This window comes from Oncorhynchus mykiss, chromosome 9, assembly GCF_013265735.2.
Source record: "Oncorhynchus mykiss isolate Arlee chromosome 9, USDA_OmykA_1.1, whole genome shotgun sequence".
Lineage (NCBI taxonomy): Eukaryota > Metazoa > Chordata > Actinopteri > Salmoniformes > Salmonidae > Oncorhynchus > Oncorhynchus mykiss.
The window spans coordinates 27,196,338-27,213,399 of NC_048573.1; the positions used below are offsets into that span (position 1 = coordinate 27,196,338).

At 42.4% G+C, this 17,062-nt stretch overlaps 1 protein-coding gene across 1 annotated transcript; it reads left to right on the forward strand.

The window, feature by feature from the left end:
- Nucleotides 1-183: 183 nt before the first annotated feature.
- Nucleotides 184-16,850, forward strand: alpk1 (alpha-kinase 1). The gene is made up of 14 exons (XM_036987710.1): nt 184-340; nt 920-1,067; nt 9,431-9,585; nt 10,759-10,957; nt 11,320-11,379; nt 11,463-11,549; nt 11,643-11,719; nt 11,883-11,978; nt 12,124-12,228; nt 12,394-14,194; nt 14,638-14,785; nt 15,003-15,165; nt 15,833-16,019; nt 16,215-16,850. Exons 1-14 carry the CDS (start codon nt 263-265, stop codon nt 16,394-16,396), a joined length of 3,486 nt encoding a protein of 1,161 aa, XP_036843605.1. The 5' UTR covers nt 184-262; the 3' UTR covers nt 16,397-16,850.
- The last annotated feature ends 212 nt before the right edge of the window (nt 16,851-17,062 follow it).

The following is a 17,062-nucleotide window of genomic DNA, read 5'->3' on the forward strand; positions in this document are numbered from 1 at the left end:
ATCCTCTGAACATTCTGACATTGCGAGACTACGGAGAACGTTCATGGCATGTCGTTGTCCAAGAATTGAGCAGCCTCCTGATTCAGAATGTTTTATGTGGTCTTGTTAATCAATCGATTTTATAACAGTAGGCTATTTATTATATCAATAAAGACACTGGTGGCTCAAGTCACAGAGAGAGAGAGACTCGCAATGCCCGTGTGTTTTTAAACTAGAGATGCCCACGTGATGTCAATCAATCTTAAATTCAGAATTTAAACCAATGAAATTGCAGTACTCACAAATGCCCATCCTCCAAAGTTCTGCCCAACCAGGAAGTTATAAGCCGACGGTGTCAGAGGTAGGTTTTCACTTTATGGAAACGTCACGTCGTATCTTTTGTAAAATAACACGATATCATCAGCACAAATATACGGATGTCACTTAACTTTTATTTTTCTCTGCCATAAGTCATTTATAAGATGGGGCAAATAGAAGCCGATACATGTTACTTTCACGCTTACTATTGCCTTTCTCTGGTTGACTGCATGCTTTACCAACAGTCACTGTCCGGGTATAGTTGATCAGCTAACCAGTGTGGTCATTTAGTGGACACGTCATATTATACTTATCATAAGTACTGTATTACTTACCCTACTGAGGCCTACAATTCTCTGCATTTCTGTCAATAGCTTACTATACAACAGATTGTGATAGGAAATATAAGTAGTCTATTCGGTGTCAATAACCGTTTATTTTTGTCTCATCTCATACCAGACCATTGGCTAAGCTAAATAAGCGGGTTGTTTCCTTCAATGGAAACTGCAACACACTCAGCTTCTCACAGGTTGTGGAGCTGGGCCCTGGGACATGGGCACCTGTTTATTTTCATACACTGATCTTCTCTTGTATACACATCGATTCATTGTATACATTCCAGAGGACTGACGAGAGGTTACTAAAAGGCACCATGGACAGCAAGGAGGTGGGAGCCATGCTAGAGGAGTGTCACAGGGCTGCGTCTGCAGCAGGTCTGGTGGTTGTGGAGCCCACAGAGGAAGTCAAGCTCAACTTCCAAAGATACAGAGGTACTCCAGCAGAGGGTGCTCTTTGCCTAGTTCTAAAATTATGGCTGGGACAAAGTTTGTAGCTTTGCGGGGCCATAATGTGTTGTCAGGTGTTTAAATCTAGCGTAGAATAGGATTAAATACAAACCAAATAACTTAATTTGCCTTCCCGAGTTGCGCAGCGGTCTAAGGCACTGCATCGCAGTGTTGCAACGTCACAACAGCCTGGGGTTAGATCCAGTCACTAATGGCTGTGACTGGTAGTGCCATAGGGTGGTGCACAATTGGCACAGCGTTGTCTGGGTTAGGGGAGGATTTGGACATGGGGGACTTTACTTGGCTCATTGTGCTCTAGCGACTTGTGGCGGGCGGGGCGCCTGCAGGCTGACTTCTCTCTTCAGTTGATCAGTTTTTCCTCTGACACGTTGGTGTAGCTGGAACCACCGCTACCTCACCTGAGTGTAGTTTTCTGTCGGAGTAAACCCTCGAGGTTTACTGTTTGTTTTATTGTTCACATCTTTATGCAGGAGTTTGCATTCACTCTATTGAGTTAGTTGAAAACAAAGGGGTTTGAGAGATCTTACAAAAAGGAAAGCCGTGTGTTTATATTATAAACGCCAGTAATGTAGATTTTGTCCATCTTCAGGAAACTCATTTGTATGAAAAATTGTCTATTTTTTTCAGTCACAATAGGGAGATAGGCCTATCTCGGTCATGGATCAAACCATTCTGCTGGTGTTTTGACGCTTATCCACAAGTTGAAAGGCGACATTCTAGAATCTACATCTTCACGATGGGTCATTTGTTTTGTACTTTTACGCTTTTTTTCTCCCCAATTTCATGACATCCAATTGGTAGTTACAGTATTGTCACATCGCTACAACTCCCCTACGGACTTGTGATGGTCGAGAGCCATGCGTCCTCCGAAACACGACCCTGCCAAGCTGCACTGCTTCTTGACACACTGCTCGCTTAACCTGGAAGCCGTCCGTACCCTTGTGTCAGAGGAAACACCATCCAGCTGGTGACCTAAGTCAGCTTGCAGGCGTCCGACCCGCCATAAGGGGTCGCTAGAGCGCGATGGGACAAGGAAGTACCGGCCAGCCAAACCCTCCCCTAACCCGGACGACGCTGGGCCAATTGTGCACCGCCTCATGGGTCTCCTGGTCATGGTGGGCTGTGACACTGCCTGGAATCTAACCCGGGTCCATAGTGATGCGCCTTACACCGCTGCACGACTCAGGAGGACAATGCTATTTTCATCATCTGTAATGTGTATGGACATAACTGGAAGGTATTCCAAATAAGACCCCTTTTTATCCCAAATTGCCAGAAAATTTTAGGATTTACACAACAAATATTCAGAGACTTTTCTAAATCTCTCAGGCGATTTTAACGAAACACCTGATGACTCTGACTCATTCTAGGTGGAAAACGATCAGCAAAGCTCTCAAACTAGCAATATCATCAGAACATTATGCAAGGATCTCTCTGTTGATGATGCCTGGCATTATTTCAATCCGGGTGCAAAGGGTTATACAGTGGCTCAAAAAAGTATTTAGTCAGCCACCAATTGTGCAAGTTCTCCCACTTAAAAAGATGAGGCCTGGTACACTTCAACTATGACAGACAAAATTAGAAAAAAAAATCCAGAAAATCACATTGTAGGATTTTTTTATGAATTTATTTGCAAATTATGGTGGAAAATAAGTATTTGGTCAATAACAAAAGTTTATCTCAATACTTTGTTATATACCCTTTGTTGGCAATGACAGAGGTCAAACGTTTTCTGTAAGTCTTCACAAGGTTTTCACACACTGTTGCTGGTATTTTGGCCCATTCCTCCATGCAGATCTCCTCTAGAGCAGTGATGTTTTGGGGCTGTTGCTGGGCAACACAGACTTTCAACTCCCTCCAAAGATTTGCTATGGGGTTGAGATCTGGAGACTGGCTAAGCCACTCCAGGACCTTGAAATGCTTCTTACGAAGCCACTCCTTCGTTGCCCCGGCGATGTGTTTGGGATCATTGTCATGCTGAAAGACCCAGCCACGTTTCATCTTCAATGCCCTTGCTGATGGAAGGAGGTTCTCACTCAAAATCTCACGATACATGGCCCCATTCATTCTTTCCTTTACACGGATCAGTCGTCTTGATCCCTTTGCAGAAAAACAGCCCCAAAGCATGATGTTTCCACCCCCATACTTCACAGTAGGTATGGTGTTCTTTGGATGCAACTCAGCATTCTTTGTCCTCCAAACACGACGAGTTTAGTTTTTACCAAAAAGTTATATTTTGGTTTCATCTGACCATATGACATTCTCCCAATCTTCTTCTGGATCATCCAAATGCTCTCTAGCAAACTTCAGACGGGCCTGGACATGTACTGGCTTAAGCAGGGGGACACGTCTGGCACTGCAGGATTTGAGTCCTTGGCGGCATAGTGTGTAACTGATGGTAGGCTTTGTTACTTTGGTCCCAGCTCTCTGCAGGTCATTCACTAGGTCCCCCCGTGTGGTTCTGGGATTTTTGCTCACCGTTCTTGTGATAATTTTGACCCCACGTGGTGAGATCTTGCGTGGAGCCCCAGATCGAGGGAGATTATCAGTGGTCTTGTATGTCTTCCATTTCCTTATAATTGCTCCCACAGTTGATTTCTTCAAACCAAGCTTTTTACCTATTGCAGATTCAGTCTTCCCAGCCTGGTGCAGGTCTACAATTTTGTTTCTGGTGTCCTTTGACAGCTCTTTGGTCTTGGCCATAGTGGAGTTTGGAGTGTGACTGTTTGAGGTTGTGGACAGGTGTCTTTTATACTGATAACAAGTTCAAACAGGTGCCATTAATACAGGTAACGAGTAGAGGACAGAGGAGCCTCTTAAAGAAGAAGTTACAGGTCTGTGAGAGCCAGAAATCTTGCTTGTTTGTCGGTGACCAAATACTTGTTTTCCACCATAATTTGCAAATAAATTCATTAAAAATCCTACAATGTGATTTTCCGGATTTTTTTTCTTCTCATTTTGTCTGTCATAGTTGAAGTGTACCGATGATGAAAATTACAGGCCTCTCTCATCTTTTTAAGTGGGAGAACTTGCACAATTGGTGGCTGACAATACTTTTTTGCCCCACTGTATGTATGTATGTATGTACAGTGCCTTGCGAAAGTATTCGGCCCCCTTGAACTTTGCGACCTTTTGCCACATTTTAGGCTTCAAACATAAATATATAAAACTGTATTTTTTGTGAAAAATCAACAACAAGTGGGACACAATCATGAAGTGAAACGACATTTATTGGATATTTCAAACTTTTTTAACAAATCAAAAACTGAAAAATTGGGCGTGCAAAATTATTCAGCCCCCTTAACTTAATACTTTGTAGCGCCACCTTTTGCTGCGATTACAGCTGTAAGTCGCTTGGGGTATGTCTCTATCAGTTTTGCACATCGAGACACTGACATTTTTTCCCATTCCTCCTTGCAAAACAGCTCGAGCTCAGTGAGGTTGGATGGAGAGCATTTGTGAACAGCAGTTTTCAGTTCTTTCCACAGATTCTCGATTGGATTCAGGTCTGGACTTTGACTTGGCCATTCTAACACCTGGATATGTTTATTTTTGAACCATTCCATTGTAGATTTTGCTTTATGTTTTGGATCATTGTCTTGTTGGAAGACAAATCTCCGTCCCAGTCTCAGGTCTTTTGCAGACTCCATCAGGTTTTCTTCCAGAATGGTCCTGTATTTGGCTCCATCCATCTTCCCATCAATTTTAACCATCTTCCCTGTCCCTGCTGAAGAAAAGCAGGCCCAAACCATGATGCTGCCACCACCATGTTTGACAGTGGGGATGGTGTGTTCAGGGTGATGAGCTGTGTTGCTTTTACGCCAAACATAACGTCTTGCATTGTTGCCAAAAAGTTCAATTTTGGTTTCATCTGACCAGAGCACCTTCTTCCACATGTTTGGTGTGTCTCCCAGGTGGCTTGTGGCAAACTTTAAACAACACTTTTTATGGATATCTTTAAGAAATGGCTTTCTTCTTGCCACTCTTCCATAAAGGCCAGATTTGTGCAATATACGACTGATTGTTGTCCTATGGACAGAGTCTCCCACCTCAGCTGTAGATCTCTGCAGTTCATCCAGAGTGATCATGGGCCTCTTGGCTGCATCTCTGATCAGTCTTCTCCTTGTATGAGCTGAAAGTTTAGAGGGACGGCCAGGTATTGGTAGATTTGCAGTGGTCTGATACTCCTTCCATTTCAATATTATCGCTTGCACAGTGCTCCTTGGGATGTTTAAAGCTTGGGAAATCTTTTTGTATCCAAATCCAGCTTTAAACTTCTTCACAACAGTATCTTGGACCTGCCTGGTGTGTTCCTTGTTCTTCATGATGCTCTCTGCGCTTTTAACGGACCTCTGAGACTATCACAGTGCAGGTGCATTTATACGGAGACTTGATTACACACAGGTGGATTGTATTTATCATCATTAGTCATTTAGGTCAACATTGGATCATTCAGAGATCCTCACTGAACTTCTGGAGAGAGTTTGCTGCACTGAAAGTAAAGGGGCTGAATAATTTTGCACGCCTAATTTTTCAGTTTTTGATTTGTTAAAAAAGTTTGAAATATCCAATGAATGTCGTTCCACTTCATGATTGTGTCCCACTTGTTGTTGATTCTTCACAAAAAAATACAGTTTTATATGTTTATGTTTGAAGCCTGAAATGTGGCAAAAAGTCACAAAGTTCAAGGGGGCCGAATACTTTCGCAAGGCACTGTATGTATGTATGTATGGATATTTCTTAATTCCATTATTTTACTTTTAGATTTGTGTTTTGGTGTGAATTGTTAGATACTACTGCACTGTTGGAGCTAGGAACACAAGCATTTAGCTACACCCGCAATAACATCTGCTAAATATGTGTATGTGATTTGAATTCTTCAACTATGAAGTCAGAGTTGTAGCCATTAAATGTGCCAACGAGCTGAAGCACCTGAAGAACCTTAGAGAAAAAGATTTGATCAGCGAATTTGAGCATTTCTGAAGGAAGATGATCTTTCTCAAGAAGAAGACTCTATTTAAATCTTTACAATTAGAACAGCTTTACACAGATTTGGCAAAGGGTGCCTTTGTCAGACCAAGAGCTAAATGGATTGAAGAGGGGGAAAGAAACACCAGTTATTTTTTATTATCAACATTTATCAATTCCTTTTATGAGAACCTTTACAACTCACAATTTCAGGGAGATGGTTGTGAAAGCTACATTTGCCACATTCAGAATTATGTCCCTGTAATTGAAGATGATTTCCACTCAGTTTTGCGATTCACCTGTGTCAATCGAAGAAATTGGAGAGGCTCTGAATTCAATGAAAAAAGGTAAATCACCTGGCCCTGATGGCCTGTCAGTTGAATTCCACAGGCAGTTTTGGAAGTTACTAGAAGACCCTATTTTTAATGTTTCAAAATTGCATTGAAAATGGTGTAATGGTCTCCACTATGAAACAGGACCTTATTTTCCGAAGCCTGGTAAATACCCTTCTTTCATTGACAATTGGAGACAACTTAATTTATTAAATATTGATTGCTCTGGTTTATGCCAAATGATTTAAAGAAAGCAATAGATACCATTTATAAATTAGACTCAAACAGGATTTATGAAAGACAGTCACAAGTTTCAACATTCGTTTAGTCCTGAACCTTTTAGATTATTCCGATGCAATTGACTCGGATGCTGTTTTATTTTTGGACTTTTGTAAAGCCGTTGAACATGAATTTCTCTTTCGGTCTCTGAAACTTATTGGTTAAGGTGAACATTTTTATCAAAGTCATTCACATGTTTTACAAATATATAAATAGTTCTGTGATACCTTAATATATCCAAAAGATTCAGTATCAACACAGGTGTATGACAGGGATGCCCAATTTCACCCTTTTTATTAATTTTGGTAGTGGAGCTTCTATCTCTAGATATTCTGAATAATGCAAACCTGCATGGCTTATCCATTTTTAACAGAGAAATCCAAATGTCCCAACTGGCTGACAATACTACTCCTTTTTTTTTTAAATACAAAAATTAAGACAAAGACCATGCTTAATGCTATCACGGCATTCTCTGTTGCATCTGGATTAAAAGTGAATGTTTTCTAAATGTGAAATCTTATGTTTTATATGACTATGATGATAAAGAAATATAAAACATTCCTGTAAAGGGCTGTTAAATATTTAGGAATACATCTATCCAAAAACTACTTCGTCAGTCAATTTATGAATTTCTCTCCTAAAAAAATGTAAAATAATATATTTAATAATTGTCTACAAAGGGATCAAATCAAATGTATTGGTCACATTGTCACGCTCGTCGTAATGATTAGACCAAGGCGCAGCGTGAATAGAGTTCCATATATTTTAATAAAACTGAAACTCACCAAAACAATAAAGAACAAATGAAACGTGAAGCTACTGGTGTGCCCTCAGGCAACTACATGTAGACAAGATCCCACAACTAACAATGGGGAAAATGGCTACCTAAATATGATCCCCAATCGGAGACAACGATAAACAGCTGTCTCTGATTGGAAACCATATCAGGCCAACATAGACATGCAAAAACCCTAGATGACAAAACCCCTAGACATACAACAACTAGAGTACCCACCCTAGTCACACCCTGACCTAACCAAAATATATAGAAAAACAGAGAATCTAAGGTCGGGGCGTGACACACATACACATGGTTAGCAGATGTTAATGCGAGTGTAGCGAAATGCTTGTGCTTCTAGTTCTGACAGTGCAGTAATATCTAACAAGTAATCTAACAAATTCACAACGACTACCTTATACACACAAGTGTAAAGGGATGAATAAGAATATGTACATAAAATATATGGATGAGTGATGGCTGTGCGGCATATTGCAGTCTGGTATAGAGTACAGTATATATGAGATGAGTCATGTAGGGTATGTAAACATTATATAAAGTGGCATTGTTTAAAGTGACTAGTAATGCATGTATTACATCCAATGATTAATTGTTAAAGTGGCTAGAGATTTGAGTCCGTATGTTGGCAGCAGCCACTCAATGTTAGTGATGACTGTTTAACAGTCTGATAGAAGCTGTTTTTCAGTCTCTTGGTCCCAGCTTGATGCACCTGTACTGACCTCGCCTTTTGGGTGATAGCTGGGTGAACAGGCAGTGGCTCGGGTGGTTGTTGTCCTTGATGATCTGTATGGCCTTCCTGTGACATCGGGTGCTGTTGATGTCCTGGAGGGCAGGTAGTTTGACCCCGGTGATGCGTTGTGCAGACCGCACTACCCTCTGGAGAGCCTTGCGGTTGAGGGCGGTGCAGTTACCGTACCAGGCTTTGATACAGCCTGACAGGATGCTCTCGATTGTGCATCTGTAAAAGTTTGGCAGTGTTTTCAGTGACAAGCCAAATTTCTTCAGCCTCCTGAGGTTGAAGAGGCGCAGTTTCTCCTTCTTCACAATGATGTCTGTGTGGGTGGACCATTTCAGTTCGATCACAGACAATCTATACTTTGAAGAGTGTCCTTCTGTCCAAGGCAGCGGGGCTGTCTCGCTTTGTGTACCCCTCATTATCTTTATTTGTAAATCCCTCGCCCTGTAAAGAGATCAACAAGACCTTTCTTGACTTCATCTGTAAAAATAGGTCTCACAAACTAAACAAGTAATTCCTCTCATAAAATATCTGAAGGTCTGGAAATGTTGCATTTTGTTGACCTAACACTTTCAATATAATTTGGTTGAAAAGATGTGTTGACAATACAGAATCCATTTGGTATTTCATTCCAAACAATGTGTTTAATAAATTGGGAGGTCTTCCGTTTTTATTGAAATGTAATTATATTCCTGAAAGATTAGCCGCGAAATTGGCTAGGTTTCACCAGCAAGCTTTAATGACCTTTTTGGATTGTATTTAGTATTTTCTTGTTTATACCTGTGTTTTGTTGGACATGTTTGATGTAGGGATGTAAATTGTTCATTTTGTCTAAAAAAATTTAAAAATACATTGGTGCAGCTGGCTTCCTGATTATGCGAGCGGGTGTCAAGAAGCGCGGCTTGGCGGGTCATGTTTCGGAGGACACATGACTCGACCTTCGCCTCTCCTGATCCCGTTGGGGAGTTGCAGTGATGAGACGAGATCATAATCACGGAAAAGTGGGTTAACAATAACGATTGTGAATAATTTATTGTGAATGACCTTATCGCTTACTGTATAATGAACCCATAGATCTCAAATAGGCCCATTTTAACTTTAGAGTAGCTTTTAGGTATTCTCAAAGCATGATATTTAAGTAAATTTTTCAACAAAAAAAAAACTTTTCTGTATTGTTTTTCTCTTCACCCATATTCTGTCCCCTAATTTCTAGAGTCCCTGCCAGTTGAACTGAGCATGCTACTGCAGGAGGCAGTGGCAATGAGGTGGCCATTTGTACCAGAGAAGTGGCAGTACACGCAGTCCGTGACTTCCCAGGACAAAGTCAACTTGAAGGACGTCATTAGTCTGCATCTACCACAGCTACTGGTAATATGGCCCTACACGGCTGCCACTCATATCAAAGCAAAATCAAACAAAGCACTCCCTGATGAAGGCATGTGTTTTCTAAATGTGTCAATGGTAGACTAGGGTGACATGTGGGACGCAGGCTAAGATATATTTTTAGAACTGTGTTTAATTTATACAGTGCCTTGCGGAAGTATTCGGCCCCCTTGAACTTTGCGACCTTTTGCCACATTTCAGGCTTCAAACATAAAGATATAAAACTGTATTTTTTTGTGAAGAATCAACAACAAGTGGGACACAATCAAAATTGAACTTTTTGGCAACAATGAAAAAGGTTATGTTTGGCGTAAAAGCAACACAGCTCATCACCCTGAACACACCATCCACCCTGTCAAACATGGTGGTGGCAGCATCATGGTTTGGGCCTGCTTTTCTTCAGCAGGGACAGGGAAGATGGTTAAAATTGATGGGAAGATGGATGGAGCCAAATACAGGACCATTCTGGAAGAAAACCTGATGTAGTCTGCAAAAGACCTGAGACTGGGACGGAGATTTGTCTTCCAACAAGACAATGATCCAAAACATAAAGCAAAATCTACAATGGAATGGTTCAAAAATAAACATATCCAGGTGTTAGAATGGCCAAGTCAGTCCAGACCTGAATCCAATCGAGAATCTGTGGAAAGAACTGAAAACTGCTGTTCACAAATGCTCTCCATCCAACCTCACTGAGCTCGAGCTGTTTTGCAAGGAGGAATGGGAAAAAATGTCAGTCTCTCGATGTGCAAAACTGATAGAGACATACCCCAAGCGACTTACAGCTGTAATCGCAGCAAAAGGTGGCGCTACAAAGTATTAACTTAAGGGGGCTGAATAATTTTGCACGCCCAATTTTTCAGTTTTTGATTTGTTAAAAAAGTTTGAAATATCCAATAAATGTCGTTCCACTTCATGATTGTGTCCCACTTGTTGTTGATTCTTCACAAAAAAATACAGTTTTATATCTTTATGTTTGAAGCCTGAAATGTGGCAAAAGGTCGCAAAGTTCAAGGTGGCCGAATACTTTCGCAAGGCACTGTATATCAAAAAATATTATTTTGACTATGAATGCACTGATTCAAGATGCCATTTATCACAAAAAGACTGTCTTTTAAGTATTTTTTTTTAAACTTTTGATTCATTTTAATGTGTCAGGCTCTGCTGAAGGCGTCCATCTTGGCCAGGGAACCCCAGTGGGCGGCAAGTGTGGTCTTCCTGATGGATCGGTTCCTGTATTGGACAGATGAGTCCAGCCGGCTGCTGAAGATCACCAAGCTCCTCCACAGACACTACCCAGGAACCCCCATCGCCCCCCAGCTGGTCATACGACAGGCCAGGGTCTATCTCAATGACGGTGAGTGAGGTCATCATTCTGCGACTTCAGACTATATTTCTCACAGATTGGTTATTTGTTGTTTACTGACGATATTAGAGTCCGTCTCTTTATCATGCGATGTCTCCATGCTGTGTATTGGAATACTAGTTATCTGTTTTTAATTTATTTACCATACTATCAAGATAAAGCTCCTTAACCTTTAAGTATAATTCCACCCCAAAAGTATATCTTGAAAACGTGATTGCTGACAAGCAAAACATGTTGCGAGTATGCCAACAATGGACTAATGAAACAAATACCAAAAAAATAGTTTTGGGGTGGAATTTTCCTTTATGTATATTGCTTTGTATCATTTGTCATGCTTGTTGTCTCGCCCACAGGTAAACTCCAGAAGGCAGAGTACATACTGAGCAGTCTCATCAACACTAGTGGAGCAACAGGTAGGCTTATAAAATTAAATTCTCTTACCATTTAATGATCCCCCATGAGGGTCTGTGTCAACATGCGTGTTTGAAATCTGCAGGTTGCTGGATATATCAGTCTGACAGCGATAGGACTCTTATCCAGGCGGTCAGTGTGCAAGTGCGTGGACAGGTTCTGCAGAAACTGGGTAAGGGAAGAAAGAGAGAGAGAGAGGATGTATAGCATTATGTCTACGCATCCCCCCCCCCCCCCCATCTCTGAATTGTATGTTTCGTCTCAGGACTGTGGCTGGAGGCTGCTGAGCTGATCTGGACCTCCCTGGTCGGCTATTACGCTCTTCCTCAACCTGATAAAAAGGTGGAGCCTAAACATCCAGTGCACCCCAATGAATAACTGAATACTAAATCACGCAATCTGTGAACTGCTCATATTTGTCCTCCAGTGGTGTTAAAAACTACTTTATGAAGGTTTAATATGTGTTTAGTATGCGTTTTAACTTAGTATGCATTTTGATTTGTAGGGCATTGGAACGTCCCTTGGGATTCTGGCCAACATATTGGTGTCTATGAATGATGGCGACTTCCATGCATTTAAGACCAATCCGGGCATTGACTTGGTGAGCACTCAAGTCTTTAACCAATGAAATCATTTGTGTTCTAAAGATACACATTGACGTCTGTGTAAGTTGTATGATTTATGACGCTTTTCTAATGTCTCTGACCGCTACATGACCTCAGTATATGCCTTTATGTCTGGAGTAGTGTTTCCTTGAGAACGATGGCCACCGTCTCCTCTCAGCAGCTGAGGCAGCTAAAATGGCGGTGGTGTACAGCCAGTATGCCTCACTGTACGTGTTAACCAATGTGGTGAGTCCTCTCTTTCTCTCTTTTGTGTTTGTCTTGGGGGGGTGGATAAGCGAGAAGTCTTCTAGAGAGGCTGGAGCTTACTGCTAGGTGAGCACTGTGACACAACTGCCTATTAACATAATACTAGATATTATGCTATGTCATTCTCTTTCTTTCTTTCTCCAGGTCACCCAAGGCACCTGTCTGTTGTCCTACAGTTTCTCAGTAGAATGCCCCCCCTCGGACAAACACTCCTTCCTCCTCCAGGCCAAGGAAGCCTTTGAGATCGGCCTACTTACCAAAACAGGGGGGGACATGGTCACCAGCAAACAGGAGCTCCACACATTCCTCAAGGCAGCCTACTCTCTGACTGTCAGTCACAAGTGGCTGGGCACCCCTCAGAAGACAGTGGACCAGGCCAGATTGGTATGCCGGGAGGCTTTGGAGAAGTTCTATGCCTACTGCCATGCAGACAGCCAACAGAGAGATGCTCTTTGCACTGGAGTTATGAGTCTGATAACCCAAGTGAAGATTCTATTGCGGGTCAATCCATTCTTGAACTCAGACAAGGGGTCGTTTATCCCAGATAGCTATAGAGACGTGGTGGAAGAGCGAGCAGTGCGGTTCACTCTGGATGGTTTCTCCCAGGTGATGGGGAGGTTCAGGCAGTACCACACCTCAGTGTGTGAGGCCTCTGAGGCAAGCTGTAGGAGGAAACATGAAGGCCACCAGGCTGGACTCTGTATAACAGCACTGGGGACCACGGCAACGGCCCCTAACACAGAGTGTGCCACTGAGAACCACAAGCCCCAAAAAGCCACACATAAAGAAGAGTTACACAGAGACAAAGCACCTTTTTGTTTAGCTCCAAGGTTACCTCAGGAACAGGAGCTCTGTACAACTCTGGGTAGCACTGAAGAGCTACCAAGCAATAGCTATAATAAAATGTCCCTCAAATCACTCAGTAGCAGCTTTGGGTCCTCATTTGAAAAAGTATCTTTGAACAGCACTGGTTCTCCCCTCAGCTGTAGTGGCAACAAAGATGGCAGTGTTCCGGATAAGGTAAACATGGAGTATCTGTGCGATCCAAACTGTCTCACCGAGGTTAGTGAAGATGGGTTGGAAAATGGGTCCGAATCTAAAAGCAAGACCAGGAAAAGAGATATCAGAGCAAGTCTCAGTGCTCAGGCAGGATCCAACTCTTCCACCCGGGTCACTTCCTCATCATCCACCCACACCGGAAGTGATGTTGAGCAGTTTGAAATGATCGACGAACAGAGTCTAATCGAGACTGTGGAGACCGAGGAGGAGTGTCGCAGGTGTGGTGCGTCAGTGTCGGTGAGACCTACAGGAGACGGAGTAGTGACTCATCCAGAGTACCAAGACAAGTCGAGGACTTCCTCTTTTAGCTCCATTGGCGACAGCCTCGGCTCCCAGTCATCATGGCAGAAACTATCCCTATCTGACACATCCCGGGAGGCAGCTGCAGTACCACAAATAGGTTCTGCAGCCCCAGCAGCTGTAAATGAACACCGAGGTCCCGCCTCCTCGCAGATAGTTCCGAACTTCACTGTGGATCAAGAAGCAGAAACGGAGGAAGACACTGGATCCCCTCACCCCTTTGGGCCTAACAGTGCTGCAGCGTATCACAGAAGACCTCCACAACTAGGATCTGAGGGCCTCATCCCAGAGCAGTGTCTCTCTACAGAGATAGACAGCTCCTATGAGATGGTGGAGAAAGAGATAGGACACATAGTCCACAACACTGAACCCTGTGCTGGAGAGAAGCAGATTCCCTCTCACCCAAACCACTCATGCTATACCTGTCTAAAGCACGGCATCATGGGTGGTCTAGTGCCTGAGAACCAGTACGTTTTGACAGAGGAGGACTACATCGCCCTCCTGGCTGGGATGTGTCATGGCTGTATGTTAAAGAGACTGCAGAGTGACATGAAATTCAAGCTTGGGAAACAGAAAAGCGCCTACAGTGAGTTCCTTTTGCCTCGTAGTGTTATAGAAAGTGTAAAGTCATGGTTGTTTTGTGTTTTTACAAGGTAAAAGGCAACTTGAAATAATTATTAAGTTCTAATAAGATGAAATATACAAATGTAATGTTTACATACAGTTCAATGCTTTCAAAAGGTTTAATGCACCAACGGCCACTTCAGATAGAGGTTATTTAACATTAAGATTATGTTACATAAGATGCTCAATTTCTTGAACTTGTACTGGACTATCCTTAAACTGTGATGGAAATGACTCGGTTCTGAACATAACTATTTCCAGCATACACAGTGGTTCATACTGAACTTGACACCGGTTGCACTGAAGTTTACAAAACAGAAATTACAAGTTATTTATATTACATGGTAAAAAATTGTATTTTGCGTAGTAATAACCTCTAAAAAAAAAACGTGTTCTTTTCTCCAGGTGCTCTCCTTCTGAAGTACTCCAGGGCCTCTGGATTGTGGACGTCCAGAGAGACCTATGTGTACATCGGAGAGCCAATAGGGAAGCAAGGCCAGCAGAGAATAGCATTATGGGTGCAGTTTCTACACCAAGAGGAAAGGCTGAGTAGGTCAGTAGGGATAAATCAAGATTGAATTGAATCCAGCTTTGAAACACAGAAACATCTGAATCCTAACTCCAGAGATACTCACATTTTCGCACAGTCTCCCATCGACATCGATGCATGCTTTTATGTTTTTGCAAAAGTAAACATTGTGTGCCCGTCTCGAGTTAGGATTGGGCCCTAACGTGAACATGTTCTCCGCGTTTTTCATTTCCCCCTTCAGCTATGTGGGGAAGGAGTACCTAGAACCTAAGGGCATTCAGTTCCACCTGAGTGACGTGGAGAGGCAGATGACGGCCCAGTACTACGTGACAGAGTTTAACAAGAGACTCTACAAGGAGAAAGTGACCGCTCAGATCTTCTTCATCCCTTCAGAAGTGCTACTGGTAAGGCATTAACTAACGTCCCACGAATCATTGATTCATTGGTGATTGTAAGTGCTCTGATAGCCTGGGCCCAGATCTGTTGGAGCAACTCCATAGAAGTTGGCTATACAGCACAAACAGGTCTGGGTCCAGGCTAGTACTCCGTGGCTTAGCTTCCTGATGTATTATGCAATGAGGTGATTGACATTTTAATAACACCGTTCAAAATGAAATATTGACATACTTTTCCACACACACACACACACACACACACACACAACTAATATTTTTTAGCATTTGATTAGCTTTTTTAATTAACATTGGGACCTGTTGTGCCAAAGCCACACTTCACCAAATCAAATTAAGTAGAGCACATTTCATACACAGTGAGTGTGCTTTACCCTAAGAAGAAAGAAACCAATCCAAAGAAAGAAACAAACTTCACCATGGTCATATTGAAAGATGGGATTTTTATTTTCTGATAGCTCCTTATTATGAAGGACTGTTTTTACTTGCTATGACTGATATGTGGTTGTTTTATCGGCCTTAGTTGAGTGCATTGACTGTAAGTCGCTCTGAATAAGATTGTCGACTAAATTGCCAAAACGTATTGTAAAATGTCATGTTTACACATCTTCAGAAGAAGTGAACCTTCCTCCTGTTTAGACAGCTGCTTGTTTTGTTTCAGATCTTGGAGGGGGATGAGGTGGTGGACTGTGTGACAGTGGAGCCCTACATGCTGGGGGACTTTGTGAAGCTCACCAACAACACTACTAAAGTGGACAAGCGGTTCAAGGCGTCAGAATATGGAATCGCTTTCGGACATTTCACCTACCAGTTCTCTGGATGCCAAGAGGTTGTTGTCGACCTACAAGGTGTGCGCGTGTACATGTGTGTGTGTGTGCAGTGCGCGTGTGCAGTGTGGGTGTGTCTGTCTATGTCTCAGGTGAATATAACGTTAATTTGTTGAATCTTATAATTCAGCATTTTACATTACATTTTCTACATGTCACTAAATGTTTTTTTTTTTTTTTTTTTCTCTCTCCCTCTCTCTCTCTTTCTTTCCCCAGGGTGGGTGACCGCCAATGGGAAGGGGCTGACGTACCTCACAGACCCTCAGATCCACTCTCTCAGGACCCCTAAAGGTGCCACCAACTTCGCTGAGAGGGGGGTCAGTTATTTCCTAAAGGACCAGCATGGACCAGAATGCAACAGTATCTGTGACCTACTGTCACTGGGCAAACTGCAGTAACATACGTCTTGAAAACAGTGACGTCTACTCCAGATAGAGATGTGTGTTTGCTTGGGGCTCCTTGACAACTCTCGAACAACATAATGTTTTGGCCTAAAATATGTGCATTGCGATCCCCTACTACAATGCACAATGCACATTCTGACCTATTAGACATGGGCTGATCCTGTGGTGAAAACAGCAGTGTAGTGAAGCACATTCGGTAGCATGTGATTTAATTTCTAGAAGTGAGAATTGCCTGCCCCGTTTACCAACCACAACCAGTTCTGTTAAAATCAGGCCGTACTGTATTTTCAATGTACTGTAAATGTTTTTGTGACCCTTGATACCACTCTGGTTTATGTATTTATTACCTAAGGCCTGCGCTCTGTTGTAGCCCACAAAGTTTTATTAAATTGACATTGATCTGTTTTAATTGCTTTTGAATTGATTAAATCGGATCACAGAAATGAGAGATGAACCTGCTACTGTGTATCCGTTCACCTGTCTCTAGACCAAACACTAGATGGATTGTTGCTCGACTGATTCGACCAAACAAGGAAGTAACATCCATCGGTCTGGTTAGATTAGCCAGGATAGCACCTGACACTCACCACAAACAAATGAGGCGCCAAATGATTTGTTAATTCAATGTTACTTGATCACATCTCGCTGAGTGAACCAGGG